At 34.0% G+C, this 20,354-nt stretch overlaps 1 protein-coding gene across 1 annotated transcript in view; it reads right to left on the reverse strand.

The window, feature by feature from the left end:
• The window catches only part of asap1b (ArfGAP with SH3 domain, ankyrin repeat and PH domain 1b), a 170,673-nt gene extending 156,574 nt beyond the window's left edge, over positions 1–14,099 (reverse strand). Inside the window, exons 1-3 of the mRNA XM_056450672.1 lie at positions 13,953–14,099; positions 13,527–13,597; positions 12,143–12,269 (exon numbers count right to left, since the gene is read on the reverse strand). Coding sequence (XP_056306647.1) covers positions 12,143–12,269; positions 13,527–13,582 — 183 coding nt within the window. The 5' untranslated portion in view covers positions 13,583–13,597; positions 13,953–14,099. The remainder of the gene's footprint in view (positions 1–12,142; positions 12,270–13,526; positions 13,598–13,952) is intronic.
• Between the last annotated feature and the right edge of the window lie 6,255 nt (positions 14,100–20,354).

Genomic DNA, 20,354 nt, shown 5'->3' on the forward strand with positions numbered 1-20,354 from the left:
CTCACAATGAAAATAAAACTTCAATCTTGCACTTGTGAATTAAAAAAAAAATTTCAGGATCATCTTTCTGCAGTCTGGGTTGTCTTGATTTTTTTTACAAAACTAGCATATATTTTTATATTTTTATTGTCTCACAGTTAGTTCCTAGTTTTTGTTAGGATGTTGTTTATACAAGTTAATATATATATATATATATATATATATATATATATATATATATATATATATATATATATATATATATATATATATATATATATATATATATATATATATTGTGTAGGGCGACATGGTGGCTTACTGTGCATTCATACCGAAGCCGGAGAGAGCGTGAAAGGTCGCTCTGGCCACCCTGGCGACAACGCTGTCTGCCTTCAGCTCCAGCGGCGAGAGCGTCAAAAATCGCTACATTGATCTCATATTTAAAGGGACCGTTTCAGCATATCACATGAGTTGCATTCCCGCATTAAACATACTTTGTAGCGTGAAAATGTAGCTTTTTTTAATCAAATTCATTTAACTACGGAAGTCCAGGTTGCATGTGTGTGGCTTTGCTTAACTTAATTATCCAATGTGTCCATATGTCTGAAATATCCTGAAGCAGCAATATTGTTTTGCTACATGAGATTCCCGCTTTTTTTAAAGAAAAACAAAATGATAACATTAATGCACACCAGTAACTCGCCAGTAACTTTTTTCAATGTATGTTCCTGTAAGAAAACATTGCAAATAATTGGAAATCCGGCAACCACAATAATCAAACCCTTGTGAACAACTATGTTCGGAACCTTATTTGACATTGACTGTGTTCTCTGGACTCCTCTCAAGCGGTGGACTTCTACATTCCAACTGCTTGCCGCCAAATCGCGTCATAGCTCATTACTATGAAGTTGACTTGATTTCAACTCTCCTCAACGCACATACTGGCAAATACGTGACATGCTGCTCCTCACCGCTGGCTCCCATTGAAAATGAAAGACTTCTGGCTACTTTGACGCTCTGGCCACTTTCGTTGTGAACGTACAGTTAGTGGTTAGCACTGTCGCCTCACAGCAAGAAGGTCGCTAAATTGGCCGTATTGTATGGATGTTTCATATGGTGGATAAGTTGATGGTTCATTCCACTGTGGCGAGCCCTGATAAATAAAGGGACTAAGCCAAAGGAAAATAAATGAATATATATTGTGTATACAGTATCACATTCTTTTTATTACAAAGTAACATCGCTGTTTCCTCAATCTGAGAAGCGCTGCAGGTACACAACTGTGAATCCTGTGATCATTCATGTAGTGACTGGTACAAGATTCTGACGGTATGATAAGATAAAAATATCACGGTTTCATGATATCATGGTACTATGATTACTGCTCTAAAATATGTTCTTTTTAAATGTATGGGTAAAAAACAACAATCTTTTTCCCCATTGTACACGGTATCTTTTATTTTAACACTTAAAATATTTTGAAACAATAAACATGTCAGGCTAAATAATTCAAGTAAGTAATTGAAACTCTTACAGATCAAGATTGTTCCATCACAGGATGAATTACAGTAATAATAATAATAATAATAGTAATTATAATAATAATAATAATAATAATAATAAAAAAGAGAAAATCATAAAAAAAACTCTGAAAATAAAAGACTTGCATGGATCCAAGATACAAAAATGGATATTCCAGTAGAGGACTGGAACATAATTTGTTTGAATACACAATCAAAAACATTGAATTCTCGATTGAGTTTGCTACAATATAATTGGGTACTGAGAACTTGTATTACTCCTATAAGATTAAATAAATTCAACCCTAATATCTCTGATCTTTGTTTTAAATGCAATAAGATACAAGGTACATTTTTTCATTTTGTGTGACAGTGTGAGGAGGTACAAACATTGTGGGTGGAGGTAACTCTATTTTTCACAATTTATTTCCTCTCCAATTCCTTTATGTCCTGGATTATGTTTATTGAATGTGTATGAAGACAGTTGTGCTTTGTCTACTAAAAAAAAAAAATTATCGATTTATGTTTAATGCAAGCAAGGCGCTGTATTGCTTTATGTTGGAAAAAAAAAAAAATCGCCCCTCCATTGGACTTTGGTTGAGAAACCTTATAAAATGTTTGGCTCTTGAAAAGCTCACATATATATAATAAGGAAAAAATCCTCTCAATTGGTGATATCTGGGAGGTGTTTTTGAACTTGAGATATTGAAGAAGCTTGGGAAGTCTGAAGTTGTGGATTGGTGCTTGATTAGATTTATTTAATTAATTTATTTATTTTAATATTATATTTTTAAAATAAGAATTATTATTTAATTCTTATTTTTACCTAAACCTGTCTGGGGTAAGTTTGGGTATTGGGGTTTGATTTAGTGTAAAAACTTGAAAAAACTCAATAAGAGACATGTTATACAAAATTAGGTATTGACTCCTGCTGTCATTGTCACAGTGTGATTTCTTTGACTTGAAAAGGCATCTTTGGATATATATTTTTTTTCTTTATAGTAAAGTCATTCACTGCAATGTTCAAGTCTATAGCATGCTTGGATATTGGTTTATAAGCGATTTGTTTCTCAAATATTTCCTGAATCATGGACTGACCAGTAGCTTCTGATGTGGAGGGTTCTTTTCTGCTGGAGATACTGTTGCTCTAAACAAAACTCAATAAAATAGTCGTAAAAAAACACATAAAAAATACAAATACCTTAGGAATGGTATAAAGGAAATTATAACGGTTTTAAACCCTTGACTTTTCAAAACCGCGGTAAACCTTAAAACCGGTTATCATCCCATGCCTAGTAGACTATTTTAAAAAGCAAATAGAATAGGCTTACACTACATGACCCCTAACTTTTCCTGATAATATCATCTTTCAGTGATCTTAGAGACAGTTTCACCCAACACTAGACCAAATGCTCAGCATTTCATTAACAAACTTGTGTAAAATATATTTCTGGTTTTAGGGTAAGTAAAACTTAAAATCTAAAACCAAAAGCAATAAAAGAACTGAAAATTGTTAAATAGATTTGTTTAGCAATTAAATATGATCATATTGCCTCCCAGATTGTTCAGAATGAAAAATCTGATTACAAAAAAAAATGCTAAAAGCAATACAGAACATTTCAATGTGGTGATGTCATTGGCCCATGAATCTGTCCTGCTAGCAGGGTTGCACGGTTTACTGGCACTTTCGTAGCACCGTGATACTATGGCTCCAAAATACTGGCAGTGCCACTGTAGTTTATAAACGGTATCGTCATTATTGGTTCTAGTTAATGTTGCTTTTTATGCTATAGCAGGTTTTCTGATGCTTCAAACACACAGCTGAATCAGTTCATTTCTGTTTTTATGAATATGATTTAGCTACAACGACCGTGACAAAAAAGAACAACCCACTAAAGTGAAATTTGTAATTACTTTGGATTCTTACCTGACAAAACTGAAGAAAAAAATACAATAGATGAAAGAATCCAAAAATAGCAACAGGAATTATTTATTTACTTATTATTATTATTGCAATAACAACAAAACAGTCACAGTACGAAAACAGAATGTCTGTCCAAATAATAGATTTTTAATAATTAGGGAATTGTGAATTAAATTGAAGTATTATAAGATATAAAATATAGTATTTGTGACAATTTGCTTTATTTCGTAGATTTGAGTTATGAATTAATACAGTATCACGATACTACTTGGTATCGTGATACTTCAGCTGGTATAGTTTCGTGGCCTAAATTTATGGTATTGTGATATGTTATGGTAACCCTACCTGCCAATTGTCAAACTATTTCATAATCGTAACAAGAGGCAATGCAATCATAACTTTTTTTTTCAAAAGCTGCCCTAACATTATTTATCAATATGTGTACCTTTTTGCATTCTCAGAGGCTATGGAAATTAAAAATGTTAAATACATTAGGACCACTGTTATTATTTACATCCCTCAAAAATGCTCTATAACTAAATTTAATACTCTTCAGTTTTGATTGATTTAAATGTCTCCTAAAACCTTTTATTTAGGAGACTAAATAAAAGTATCTCTGATCTCAAGGTCTATCCAATCTCGAGGTCTATCTCAAGGTCTGTCCAAGTCTCTCTGATCTCAACGTTTATCCAATACCTCTTTGGCCAACTTATGTTTCGCATTAGCAACAGATGTGTTGTGCTGACTTTTGCTAATACAGGGTGTGCAGCAGATGTCAGTGGGTTAACATTAGTTTGGACTGAAATTAACTTGCGTGAATATTTTTCCACTTACACTGACCGGAGAAAACAAGCCATGTTTACATTTTAGGAAAAGAAGACAAAACATCCCAGTGAGTGAGAAAGATGGGACAGTGAAGATGAGTGAGACACTCATTTGCTATAGTCTTGTGTGTAATTTACTGTGATTGTCTAGCTGTGGAGACAGGAAATGCAGTTCATGCAATTCTCTAATCCAGCTGTTGTCTTTTGCTGTAACCTTTTGACACTTGATGGAATGGGACAAAGATGGCGTGAAGCCGAGAGGCTTCCTGCAGTGCAGCACTGTCTGTGTCAATTAGTATCCGGTCGCTTTGCACCCCCACAACATGAAATGAACATCATGTGACCTGACCGAGTACGTATGTGTTTATATCTCATAAGAGGCTGTGAGTCATTTGACTGCAAGTCTGTCTGCTCTGGCTGAAACATTAGGACATCGTGTATAAATTTACACCAAAATGTGGGTAGAATGCTGCTGGAAATCCAGGTTTACTCTGGATGAAATGTGAATCTCTGCATGCCAGATCTTGCCTACATAATCCTTCACACTCACAACCACTTTTTCTCAAATTCTTTTGGTCGAATTCATTCACAGAAGACTTTATACTTATTTTTTTTTAGGTACACATGGTACATTAAAAGAGGACCTACTGTTTTATGCCAGTTTTTACAAGATATGTTTCAGTTATCCCCATAATGTGTATTTTCATAGATTTATTTATTTATTCTACCACGCTGTTTGGGTTTTAAGCAGAAACACGCTGTCTTTGTGTGTGATTATTCAAATGCAAATGGGATGCTGATGTGGAGCTGCACAGCATGTATTATTTGCATGTATTTTAAATCTTCAAATATTAAAAGCAAATGTATGGAAAGATAGCTTTCATATAAATATTTTATATGTTGTAAATTAACAGTCACAAAAGGCCATAAACACACCAAATATTAACATCAACCAAGTTTGTAAATGTCAACTGATGGGAAACAAAATGCAAATTTATATAAGATTTTATTATTCAAATGATAGAAATAGCAGCATACATACAATAGAAAATTGGAAATCATTCACTGCTCTTGAATGATTAAAGTTTAGTGATACCTCTGAATCTATGCTGATACTGTAGAGCAGATGCTCACCAATCATAAGAGAGGAATGACCCTACTGTAAATAGTACACAGTAGAGGTACTATAAAGAAGACTATATAGAATGCAGTAAAGGAATGCTGGTTGTTAACATACTGTGGACACATCATTGTTGTTTAAACATAATGCAAAAGCAAGTTTTGCATAAAAGATCTCCTTTTAAACAGAAACCAACTCTGTATTTTATATGCTTAATAAATAATCAGAATATAAATTATAGAATTTGGAATGAAGATCAATTGCTGGCTTTTGAGAGTCAACAGTTAAATAACTATGCTGACTGTACACAGTCAAGTGTATTTACCCAAATAAGTTATGATGAATGTATTTTATTTCCTGATTGAAAAACAGCTATTTCCAACTCAAGACTGTGTAGCTTCTATGTCTTTTTTATTATAATCAACAAATGGATGAAATAATGTTGTATTAATTAATAATCATATACATTTAAAATAGGGCTGTACAAAACTGGGGAAAAAAAGCAACATGCGATACTGTTGTTGAGAATTGCGATAACAGTTCTTCTTGTGATATAACATTTACTTAGCAAAGTATTTGCTCTCCTCCAGCAAACTGCACCTTTACTAGGGAGGCAGGTATAAAGATAGTGAAGCCCAAGTTATACTTCTGCTCTAAAAAGCATGCTGCTAAAGAAATTAGTGTTGAAAAATTTGCAGTTAGCCTGCTGTACAAGTAAAAAAAAATGGCCATCTTACACAGTGATTTACAGTACAAGGCAAATGTAGTTGATTTGGGTTTCAGAATGGGCATAGGACAGTAACCGGTTTTAAGGTTTGGAAAAGTCAAGGTTTTAAAACCACTAAAATTGTCTGTTATACCATTTCTAAGGTATATGGTATATGGTATAAGCTTTTTTTAAATATGTTTTGTTTTTGTGTGTTGTAAATAAATCTGTGTTTTTAAAACTCATGAAGATAGCAGAAGGCAATGATTTAATTGAATTACTTAGCCTGACATGTTTAATGTTACAAAATATTTTAAATGTTTCTTTAAATGAAATATATTGTGTTCAGTGGGTGAAAAAGTTGTTGTTTTTTTACCCAGACATTTAAAAATAAATTTTTAGAGCAGTAATTACAATACCATGATTTTTTTATCCAAGGTTATCATACCGTCAGAAACCTATACCAGCCCATGCCTATTTCAGAATAAAAATGTTGATATTTTATAGCATCTTACATCTGCCGGTCGGATGTTTGATACTGTACTGATATGAACATTTCTATTTAATCAGCTAAGAAAATTACCAAATGTAATCAAATCACCACTTACATTCTCAGGGTGTTTGGATTCTAACAACATATCGAGATAATTCAGATATAACATTGTATAATTTCCTTGTGATTCAATAGAACATATGATCATACTCAAGAATACTAATATGGCAAAACAATAATTGTAAATGTTATGATGTAGGATCATATGATTTCTGAATGGCAGACAATGATAACTGAATTATGAAAGTCATAAAAACTCATTTTTATTTTGAATAAAAGATTTGTACACCTAATCAAATCACAACATAAACTGTTGTTTGTGAATCTGAAATCACCACAATAAAAATGGTTCTGTGTCTGTGTGAATGAATGAATGAATGAATGAATGAATGAATGAATGAATGAATGAATGGTGTTGTCATAGCAGGAAACAAATTACCAGTTTTCAAAATATCAAAAAAATAAACAGGTCTGCAAAAATTGGAAGGTGAATAAACGATGACAGAATTTACATTTTTGGGTCAACTAACGCTTTAAGTTACTCTGCCGTGAGGACTGTGTGTTACGTAATGGAGCACAGTATCAAACTGGAAGCCTTCAGCACAATCTCTCCAATCCCTTCATCTGTTCCATCAGCATAGATACACACACCACATCAATACACCTCGAGACAACCGATAAGCACTGCAGCAGATTTCAAATGCATTATAACACTGGACATGTAATTGCCTCGATGAATGCTTGGACAATGTATTCACAATAAATAATGCTTGATGCTGACATTAATGTAATAATATTAAATACAAATTTAAACAATTTGTCAAGCAGTATTAGGGGTAAGGGGTTAAATATAACTTAAGTTACACAAACTTTTTCTAGAAAATAGTACATTAATGCATTACTTTTTAATTTTGAAAATATACTTTTAAAAAGTACTTATCCGGCCAGTTAAGCCAGCTACTGACTGATATCACTAGTGTCCCCATGTTGAAAGAAACCATGATTAATTAAGATGTGTTTTGTACAATGCATAAACCATGACACTTATTGTTTATTCTAGCTTAAATGTGAACATTTATTTACTTATTTCACAAAAAAACGAAAAAAGATGCAACATTTCTTAAAGATGTTAGTTCACCAAAAAATGAAAATTCTGTTATTAATTACTCAACCTCATGCCATTTCAAACCAAACACAAATATTACAGAGATATTTTAGGTTAGATCTGAGAGCTCCCTAGACAGCTATGGTCCTCCATAGACAGCTATGGTCCCAATAGGGCTGGGCGATATTGCAAAAAAATATAACGATATCATATTTCATATTATTTAGTATTGATAATTACTGAATCTTTTTTAACAATACATTTAGGAATATTAGGATTTTTTTACTATTATTTAACCACTTTATTTTAATTTACCAACATTACGAAGGCAAATAGTTTTAATAGTGAAAAGAATATGTAAACAAAATATCAGATCTTTTATAATAAAATAAACATGTTAAAGATACTCTTAAACTTGATAAATAAAATGTTACAAAGTGTGTGCAACGGTAGAGGTAGATCAACATCTGTAAGGTGTGAATAATAATGATACAGTACTCAAACTCTGTAAACAAAACTAATTATGATAATCAAATCTGGGTTTTTAAGTAAAGGAACCGACCATTGTTCAAATACATACTGCAACATTACAAATTGTTAAGCTGAATGACTAAATTACCGCCTATGGTAAAAAAATCTTTCAGTTGGGGAGCTATTGGCTGGGATGCACAAGAAAAGAAACCAAAAAGCTACTCTGGCAACATCCTTACATCCTTTTTTACATCCTAACATTCATTTTCGCATGCGTTGTTATTCTGACCTGAAGTGACAAGCGCAAGCACGTGGTTTCCTTTACCATTTTCAATGTGCTTTGCAAACACCCTCCCCTAACGTCTCTTGTAACTATACGACCATCAACTGTTTTCTCACAGGGTAACAAAAGAACAAACCATTGCTGCAGCTCTGATGCAGGTTTATAGAGAAAAGTAAAAAGCACTGCAGTGTTTGGATGCGCTGTGTTTGTCTGCCATTATTACTGTAATGTGTATATTCCATACAAAGTGTTGTATGATTGGTTAGTTCTACTTACACGAATCGCAGTGTGTTCACTGCATTTACAGCATTCGGAAAACTTCAGATGTTTTTTCAACTAGGTTTACCTGGAAAATGTGCGCAAGTCATGTGTGCGCCGCTTACACACCATGTGTGCTTTGTGCCTGTTGCGGGCCTCCATTGAATTATTGACATTCCTTCCAAGACGTGCGCTAAGCAGCCACATTTTATAAACTATAGTCTTCGTACCGAAACTTCATACCAATCTTTTCTTAATCATTATTGACAATGGTGTTCTGTCAAAAAATACTGATACCAATTTTATCACCCAGCCCTATAGGTCCAAACATGTTCAAAGTCCAGAAAGGTACCAAAAAACATCCTCAAAACAGACACAGTATCACAATACTTTTAGGTCCACATAAAACAAAAATAATATTAAGCCCTTTTAGACAAATGTGTGAACAATATTTGAGAGGAATAGGCTTTTTGTGTACTGAAAAACTGCAACTGAATTCAGCTCATGATAAATGGGAGCAAAAACAAACCTCTTCCTTTAATACTTTTGTTGAGTGTATATAAAGTGGCTTGTACAAAATCTACATTGTAAAAAGTGCTATAGAAAAAAAGCTGACTTGGCTTATTTAACTAATGTTTAGAAAACTGCAATCTGTCATTTTAACCTTCTGCTTCTGATTTCAAAGAAAGCTTGAATATTGAGTCTACTGGCTTCATGTTGTTGAAGATGGCCATATCTACTTAATTTAAAAGGGAAGTGGTACTTAAAAGTGATATTTCATCACTCTATGTTCAAATCATTGCGAGAACTGCTTCCTGTCGTCGACATCAGCAGAAGTGGTACAACTGCATGCTGCTGAATTTTAGAAGTAGTTATGTACCAATCTTGATTGCTTATGTCTGATTCCAATACCAATTTCCAAAATTAAACCAACTTTAGCTTTGTGACATTACGCTACATACAAAGAAAATCTTTAAAAAACAGGTGACACAGAACAGCAGGAATACTAGATTTTCTTGGTTAGAGCTGATAACAAAGCAACTGTGCTGGTATATAACATGCATTATAAAGAACAATTGCTGTCTAAACTTTTCTGAAGACAATGAGTTCCACTTGTATTGTAGGTACTTCAATAAAACCCAATTCAGTACTTAGGATTTTTACCAGTGTTTCTAGCATTAGCATTCTTACCCAAATACAACCACATAAGATCACCACATAAGATAAAGCAAAAGATCCAGAAGAATATTGGCTAAATCTTATATGTACAACAGCTTGATTTGGTCTAGATATGGGTTTCGCTGATAACAATAACATGCCCTGCTAAATGTTGTGTGCTTTTTAAAGCATTTAAAACTCACCATGCTTCACCAAAATTCTAGCGGAGCAGGCAGAACAGCACCTTTTGTATCAGAGCAGGTGTTCAGTGGAATCTTTGACTGGCTCAATTACTTATTTTAAGAATAGCTTTAAATAAAAATGAATATGCCGAACCAAGCTAAAGTAAGTGATTCATAACAACTTATGTACAAAATGGTTGCTGTAAATTTTACATCAACTATTTTGTACACAAGTTGTTATGAATCACTAAATCATCCCATACATATCTAAGAAATGATTCTCAGAGCTTACACCAAACAGTTCGTCAGTAAACAGAAACCAAACCAGCTGGCTGAGCAAAACTGCTGCCCACACTGAAGAGTGTTGTTTATTGTCTCTTTGATGTTATATGCACAGAACAGATGCAACATAGAAAGATATAGAATGCACTAATGCAAATTAGCCACACAAACAAAGGTGATTTTCCCATGTAATATTATGTATGTACTAAAACAAAGTATTATTGCGAACTGCTTAAGAAAGTTCTAATGCAAACTGATGCAATACTGTAATACATCCATATGCAATTAGTACCAAAATAAAATGATAGTCAAATACAAAACAGATTCATTGGTGCTAAATAGCCAATGTAGAGACGCAATAAAGTACTGCAAAAAAAATGTAATGCACAAAATGCTAAATATCAAACAGATGCTACAGTACAGGCAGATCTAAAACATCTAACCACTGTAAAAATGCAATTGATAAATGTAATTAATATGGCAAACTTAATAAGCATGCCATATGTTATTAATTGGTTTAATTTGTAATTGATGCATCTATACAGCTGAAAATAACAAATAATAATAATAATAATAATAATAATAATTCCTTACATTTATTTAGCACTTTTCTGGACATTCAAAGCGCTTTACACATTTTGAGGGGGAATCTCCTCATCCGCCACCAGTGTGCAGAATTCACCTGGATGACGCGACGGCAGCCATATTGCGCCAGACCACACAGCACACACCAAGTGATTGATGGAGAGGAGACAGAGTGCTGAAGCCAATTATGATATGGGGATGGTTAGGAGACCATGATGGACAGAGGCCAGTGGGTAAATTTCCAAAAGACAGCACTGACTAAGCAGTATAGAGTCCTCTTCACTATACTGGGGCGATAGGACCCACACATACCCCAGGTTGGGCGCCCCTGGTGGTCTCACTAACACCACTTCCGGCAGAAACCTAGCTTTCCCATGTGGTCTCCTATCCAGGTATTGACCGGGCGCTGCCCTGCCTAGCTTTAGTGGTCGATGTGAGAGTTGCAGAGAGCTAGCTGCCGGCTAAATGTAAACAGGTGCAACAGATGCAATGCACTTAGTGCTCAGCATAATTGAATACACCCCATTTTTAAAATGAATATTTGTATCCATATCTCAGTCAATATGGACAATATATTTTGATGCATTTAAACAATTCAGATTTATTACACGGATATATTTATTCAAATAAATTTTTTTTACCAAACATATTTAGAAATTTGAAAATAATACAATTAAATTCAAGCAAAATATTGGGAAAAAAATACAATCTACAAAATTTCTGATTTCGATTTTTTTTTACATTTGTATGTAATATTTTTCTATAACATATTTTGGTGTACTCGTTTTCGGACCGTAATCGTAAGTTGTTTTGTTAGATAAGCTTCAGATTTGGCTTTTGTACTGGCTAATCTAATGTATATGCACAAATACAATGTTCTCTAGCTTCCTATTAAAAATATGAATTTAAAAGATAGATTTGTAAGGGTTGTGCTTATATACGCTGAGCACTGTTTAATATCAGATGCTATAACACACTGACGCACAGCAATAATATAAAGAGGAATATTTTATGCAAGACACCACTGTAAACTTGTATAGCACTGTATTAAGTAAGAATGTAAATAATTGCAAGACGCTAATGTAAACAGGTACTGATTAATATATACAGATGCAATGCATTACAGAATCTGTGCACAGGTCCAGTGCATCATTGCAGCGCTGCATGAGAAAAGCAAGCAGTTTCATACCTCTTCTAACACGCTGACTGTATTCCTGCAGCTCTGCAAGCGGGTGGTGAAGCTGGATGTAGTGGGAGAGTTGTAATCCTCTGTTGTTTCCGACAGAAACTCCGACACCGATATTTGATCTGGCATCCTAAAGCGTGGTTCGACCAGAGAATAGATAGAAATGTGCGTTCAGATGACCGATGGCATTAAAATGAGAGAGAGAGAGAAAACAAATGAACTTCCGAGGCCGTGGAGATGTTGAGCTAACGGTGCGTGAGATGCCTGCTGCAGCAGCAGCACGCGCAAAACAAACTACTAGCACGCGCTAAACGATTATGCCAGCATAAAATCCAACGACCTGTTATTTAGGGGTTCGGTCGTTTCCACGGGGACTGGGATGGCACGATGTCAGGCTCTCGCCCCTCACTTCAGCTCAGAGTTTATCTGAGTTGTTTAGTTGCGATTCCTACAGCACGCGACGTAAAATGATGCCCACATAACGTTCCCCTCGCGTGATGTTTACGACCAAAACTCTGCTAGTGTTTTCGCAAATGATAATCCCGTGCATTGGTGCCAGTGCATGCGTTCATAGCCCGCTATTTGTCAAACGCCTGATCGCTCTCTGCGTTCAGATCGTGTGAAATGCGCAACGCGGAGTGTGACATCCGCGCGCGCACACACACTCACGCTCTCTGCTCTACATTCATCCACCCACCCTCTCTGCGCATGCCTCTACTCTCACTAAGCCCACTCATACTGCCTCCGTGGGCAGCGGTCCAGCGGTTAGCATCATGTATCTGCAAAATGGTATTTAAAATTAATGTTGCTAGCCTAGCTAGCCTTTTGTCGACGAAACTGTGGAGAAATGTCACGAGTCTGGTGTAAAACAATTTTATATATCGCTTATATAAGCTTATTTTATAGGCTACATCGCCATTATAGTTTATGTGAATAATTAAGCCTGTTAAATTAGAAAAGCAACTGAAATAAAATAATTAAAGGTCGGCCAAAAAACTCTGTTTACACTAGATATTCTGTTATATATGATACCATGACAATATACCCTACATTTATTGCATTGTCAAACTATGCATTCATTTTTTTATGTTAACATTTATACAGTAGATAACTGAATGTATTGATGCTATATGTATTATTATAAGTCGTTAATTTGTAATAAATCATAAGTTGGAGTGCTGAGTTTACATTATCTATGAATGTTAAACATGCAACGAGTGCGCCTTCTAAAGGTCAAAAGGTAAAAAGCATGCTAGTTTACTTGAAGTAATTTTATTGCGTCGCTTTGACAAATGGAATCTTATCACACAACTGGGGTACCTTTTCCATTAACTACCAAGTGTTTAGACATTAGGTCGCTAGTTTAGCTAAAAGCAGGACTTCCTACCTGTTCCATATGGGTTCCTTAGAGGAAAAACTAAGGCGAGAGGATGATGACCTCATGGCTGCAGCTTGAAGCTTTTTGGGGGAGAAAAACAAAATTACATTTAAAACTCTCTTTCCTTCTACGTTTTGGATGAAATGTTATGACATTTTAAAATGTAAGGACAAAACCTAAACTTAAAAGATTAATTTAATTCTTAAACAAATCGGATATCCATTCTAGGTTTAGTCAGAATTAATATTAAAGCCATTTTCATCATTCACGGTATACATTTATGCACTTACACGAGTTGGCACTGCTTTTCATAATATGAATATGATAATCTTAATAAACAACCTTTATAGGCTACATTACTTTTCATACAATGAAAAAGCTGTAACCAGAATAAAAAAACAAGCAGAAATAATAAATGTGTCATCGTATACTCACCAAGATTACTGCAACACAAGCTTGTAATTACATTCCAGTTTTGTGCTTTTCATATTAACCTCAAGTCTCGCTGTCCTCCCTTCTTAAAGGTTTACTGGGTGTTCAGATACTGTCTACTTGTGGGTCTCTTCCCTTCCCCGAGAGGAAGGGAGAAGCGACCATGTGTGCTGAAAAATAGCCTGTTACAATGGCTACAGGATCCAGAACCTAATGGCTCAGGAACTACGGAAATCCAGGAGACCTGGGACAGGAAATGTGAGATCTGTGTAAACATGTGCCTGCTCAAGCAAAATACCCTCACATATATATTATCCTTCAGCTCAGACAGTGATATACCACACATGGCTTTGTTAAGGATGGAGAGCACAGGGTCATAGTTTACTTTATGTTGAAAAAAATACAGGATTTAGTGATTTAAAACAGTATATTCAGGCTGTTATTAAAACCAAATTAACTCGTGCGTTTGTATAATTACATTTTTATTTAGCTACTGTACACTTTCCTTGTAGGTTTGGTTCTTTCATGAAAATCTGAAAGATAAGTGATTCATCAATTTCACAGTACATATTTAACCCTTTTCTGAACACACTTATCTAATCTGGTATTTTGCCTATGTATATAGTGCCTATGTGCCATTGTCCTGCACTTTTTGTTTTAATATTCCCAGAAGGTTCCTATTTTGTTTAAGGAGAAATACCATGGCTTCCAGTCACAGGATTATTTATAAAGCCGAGGTGATTGTATTGTCATGCTTTAAAGAGGAACTGAAAGGGCTAAGGGGTTTCTGGAACCTGGAATTTTCCAACTGTTTTATCTGGAAGTACTACAGTTAATAGCAAATATTTTGTCTTTGCTAAATTAAATTGAATTGGATGTGGAATTGGGAAACTTGGAATCAGAGGAGTTTGTCCCTGGATATTTTTTCTGGGCTGGCACTTGTGTAAAGCTACTGTTCTCCAAACAAATCAAGACGTCATTTTAGTTTTTTGCTTTTTTTTTTTTCATAATTTTATCTGTACCCTTAAAAATGGTTAGCTGCATAGTTAGTTCTGAAAGCCACGTAGTTCTGAATAAAGTTCATTATTTCTCACCTTTTTTGTATTCTGTCACTGATCCCTATTTCTGTCACTGACAATGCACCTGCAGCTCATTACTGACTTTCTGTAGCTCAGCCATAACTGCAATATTTCTTAAGTGATCTATACATTTTAACTTTCAAAATGTAACATGTTTCTTAAAAATCTTTTTTGTTTTTACTGTGAGCAGCTCTCTTCAATTGAGGATGCCTCTTTGTTTTTTTTATATTATATATATATTATATAATAATATAATGAATAATATAATTCATTCATTCATTTTCTTTTCAACTTAGTCCCTTTATTAATCAGGGGTCGCCACAGTGGAATGAACCGCCAACTTTTCCAGCACGTTTTACACAGCGGATGCCCTTTCAGCTCCAACCCATCACTAGGAAACATCAAAACATACTCATTCACACACATACACCACAGACAATTTAGCTTAGCCAATTCACCTATAGCACATGTCTTTGGACTTGGGGGAAACTCAAGCACACAGGGAAAACATGCAAACTCCACACAGAAATGCCAACTGACCTAGCCAAGGCTCGAACCAGCAACTTTCTGATTGTGCTACCCGATGCACCCCCTTATATTATATTATATTATATTATATTATATTATATTATATTATATTATATTATATTATATTATATTATATTATATTATACATTAATTTTCTAAATTCTAAATTATTCATCAGGGGTCACCACAGCAGAATGAGCTGCCAACTTATCCAGCATGTTTTACACAGCAAAAGCCCTTCCAGCTGCAACCCACTGGGAAACATCCATTTGCACTCTTACACTATGGCCAATTTAGTTTATTCATATTACCTGTACTTCATGTCTTAGGACTATAGGGGAAACTCACGCCAACAGGGGCAGAAGATGCAAACTCTACACAGAAATGCCAACTGACTCAGCCAGGATTATATTATATTATATTATGTTATATTATATTATATTTTTAATGTTATATAAACCACTTGCATATTTCTATGTGAAAAGCCAAATTGTTGCTATGGTGTTACAAGCCAAAGAAACCTGATTTGTCACTGTTTAAAACCAAATTTTGTTTTCTCAGATTTTTAAATATATTTTAGAAACAAGTTTGCAGTACATTATTTAATGACAATTTCATATGTATGTTAGAAAAGAATAACATTATATTTGACATTTATAAAACAGAATTTTAATGCAAAATGTACATCTCTCATAGTAAAACATTATAAAACAATATTGGTTATTTGCTAATGATAATTTTGTTGCGTTATGCATATTTTTTGTACTTTTATGTATAATGAAAAACAAATGACACAAAATCACTTGCTCTGACCTTTACCTTAACTGTCCTCTGCTGGTGGAATGACCTGCTTAAATCAACCAAGTTTTTTTGAACAACAGTCCACCATTCCATTTCTGTTCTGTTGGCTTTATACTTTTTATTTATTTTAAAAACACATTAACTGCGACACGTCACAGCACATATTGATCATTTTGCTCGATTTGATTGCATGTACTGTACACTGTTAACGATTTTTGTAAAATACACAATATTTAACTGTAAAGTGAACTGTATTTTACTGTAGGACAGTTATGCAGTTTGTTACTGTATTTTAAAGTGGCAATGTGAAAATAACTGTATATTTTACAGTAAAGCTATTCTTCAAATTCTGTAAATGCATATACAGCAATATAAATAATGCTGTGAATATAAATACAGTATTTTACTTGTAATTGATTTACAGTAAATACTGGCGAACTGCTCACAGTAAGTTACTATAAATTCAACAGGAAACAGTGTATTTTGCTGATTTGTAAATAGCTTTAGAAAAAAGCAACTGCTAAATGATTAAATGTAAAAATTAAATGTAAATTCATAGTAAAGTAAACAACACAATGTAACAGAACTCCTATCTACTTACTGTATGTAGGATGTGGATGATTCTTCTACAAAAAACTGTTGCTGTATTTCCACCATGCAGTGCTGATATTGTGGTTCAGTTGGTCAATACAGTGGAGAGTTAGGGGTTGAGTGCCTGTGCATTGATTTCATTATAACAGTGGCCTAAAATGGAAAATATTTCTGTAATTTTAATCCTAATGGATTGAATGTATAGATTCACCCTGATGCAGCTCTCTTTTGTAACTGATTTGTGTTTACAGCACAAGACAACAGTCCCAGTGCTCAACATTTCAGGTGAAATCTGTTGCAGTAAAATATTTTCTGTCTAATGTTAAACCAATTTGTTTCTTACATATACAGTATAAGGCAAAACTATTGGCCCTCCGGTCAATTTTTAATTCTCCTTATTCCCACTTTATTAGGTACGCTGTAGTACTGTGTTGGACCCCCTTTTGCCTTCAGAACTGCCTTAATCCTTCGTGGCATAGATTCAACAAGGTACTGTAAATATTCTTCAGAGATTTTGCTCCATACTGACATACTGTGATAGCATCACGCAGTTGCTGCAGATTGGTCAGCTGCACATCCATGATGCGAATCTCCCATTCCACCACATCCCAAAGGTGCTCTATTGAATTTAGATCTAGGGACTGTGGAGGCTATTTGAATACAGTGAACTCATTGTCATGTTCAAGAAACCAGTCTGAGATGATTCATGACATGGCACGTTATCCTGCTGGAAGTAGCCATCAGAAGATGGGTACACTGTGGTCATAAAGGGATGGACATGGTCAGCAACAATACTTAGGTAGGCTGTGGCATTGACACAATGCTTAATTGGTACCAATGGTCCCAAAGTGTGCCAGGAAAATATCCCCCACACCATTACACCACCACCACCACCCTGAACTGTTGATACAAGGCAGGATGGATCCATGCTTTCATGTTGTCGATGCCAAATTCTGACCCTACCATCCGAATGTTGCCGCAGAAATTTAGACTCCTCAGACTAGGCAACATTTTTCCAATCTTTATTAAACAATTTTGGTGAGCCTGTGCGAATTGTAGTCTCAGTTTCCTGTTCTAAGCAGACAGGAGTGGCACCTGATGTGGTCTTCCGCTGCTGTAGCCCATCTACCTCAAGTTTGGACGTGCTGTGCGTTCAGAGATGCTCTTCTGCATACCTCAGTTGTAACAAATAGTTAATTGAGTAACTGTTGCCATTCTAGGAGCTCGAACCAGGTTGGGCATTCTCCTCTGACCTCTGGCATTAACAAGGCATTTGCGCCCACAGAACTGCCGTTCAATGCATTGAGTTGCTACCATGTGATTGGAAATTTGATTAGAATCTAATTAGAAATTTGCATTGTTGAGCAGTTGGACAGGTGTACATAATAAAGTGGCCGGTGAGTGTATTTTCCTATGATTTTAAGTATTATGTCTTTTCATTTGACTGGAATAAAAGCACTTTTAATGTTTTTTTAAATAATCTTTATGGTCCATATTATTAGAACAGAACACACCATACCAAATTAACTTAGTTAAGCATTTAAATTGCACTTTAAACTGAATAGTATCTAGCAAAATAATAGTAAAATAGTATGCACTATTAGTTATTATTATATCTTATTATTATCTTTAAAAATGTGTTGGAAAATATTTTAAAAATAATTTACATTTCACAGATGGGTTAATAATTTTGACAGCAATCAAATCCTTTCATCAAAGTCCTAAAACCAAAACAGCAACAAAACATTCTTGACTTAGACAACTGATGAACTTTTTTGATCCACTTCAGATGCTGACTGCTGTATTATTTCACATTCTTGTAGTATTTGCATCATTAAATATATAAAAATTAGATTGTATATCTTTTGAAATATAGAAAAGATCAACTAATGATGCTACATTTTATTTTAAAAACATATTTTTAAACGCTTATTGAGAAACAGGCTACACAAAAAGTATAATGGCAAAATATAAAGATTAATCATATTTTGAAGCTGCTGCGATTTCATCAAATGAATCCTATTCTAAAAATGTCTGACAAAATGGCGTGTTGTAATACACTGTAAATAAGCAAAAAGTTATATTAATAGTAAAAGTATTTATGCTGCCTTCAAAGCAACAAGTTGACTTAAAAGAGTAAACCTATTAAGTTGACTTATCTTAATTTTTATCATTATACACATAGTTCGTTTACTTGATTTTAATGCAAAGAGTTTTCTCACTCTAAAGTAAAGTCAATGAATTGCTTTTTACAGTATGAATCATTATAATAATTGACATTAACAGCTATTTACTGTAAATCCTGAATGGTAAAATTGTGTAACATTTATTATTGATAGTTAAAAACCCTTTTGATCTTTGAAACACAATGCCATTTTATACTGCAAATAATTTTCAGATAATGAAAGAACACTACATTATTATTGTCCACGTCAAAGTCTTGAGATTTTGCTAGCTTGTGTCGTCACCCTAAGGTTAAAAGCAGCAACACGCTTAACAGCAATGCGTAAAATGCATTTTTTAAAGAGATAGTTCACCTAAAAACGAAAATTGACTCACTATTTGCTCAAATGGTTCCAAACCTTTAGGAGTTTCTTTCTTCTGTGAACACTAAAGATAACTTTTGAAGAAAGCTGAAAACCTGTAACCACTGACTGCCGAAATATTCTTTTTTTTTTTTCTTAAAATGGAAGTCAGTCAGGATTTCATCTTTCTTTAAATATCATCTTTAGATCTTTTGTGGTTTACAAATGTACTGTTTTGTCATTATAAAATGCAATGAAATTAAACTATTTAATAAATGTAAATTTTATTTTATTTAGATTTAATTAAATATAAAATAAAATGTAAAGTAAAAAATGTAAACATTCAATTATTTATATTAATAATAATGAGTACAATAACACTAAAAGATAATGAAATGAATGCTAAATATATTTTTAAAAGGAGGACATAATTAAAACCAGTTGTGGGGAAAGTTACATTAGAAAGTTTTTTTTCTATTTTTTTCCTTTTGTAGTGCATTACAATTTTGAATTACTCCCCAAAAAAGTAACTAGTTAATTTACTTGGTTACTTTTATGCTAAGTAATGCCTTACATTACTTTTGTGTTACTTTTTCTGACCTGGCTTAGGCTTGATCTTTTTTAGAACTTACAGGTTTTTTTTCTTCTTTTCTTTAAATAGAGGAGCTCTGCAATTAACAACACTGTAAACCTTCATTCACCTAAAAAACACATTAAAAAATGAATGTTATCTTCTGAGAACTTCCTGACTCCAGAGCTATACATTTTGTAAATGCAGATTAATGATAGTTTAAAGCAATGTGTTAGCTACTTTTGTATTTTTGTCTTAATAAAAAGTAAAACCACTGTCCATTCAGATAATCCTCTTTTACTTTTCTTCC

Source organism: Danio aesculapii, chromosome 24 (genome assembly GCF_903798145.1).
Source record: "Danio aesculapii chromosome 24, fDanAes4.1, whole genome shotgun sequence".
Classification (NCBI taxonomy): domain Eukaryota; kingdom Metazoa; phylum Chordata; class Actinopteri; order Cypriniformes; family Danionidae; genus Danio; species Danio aesculapii.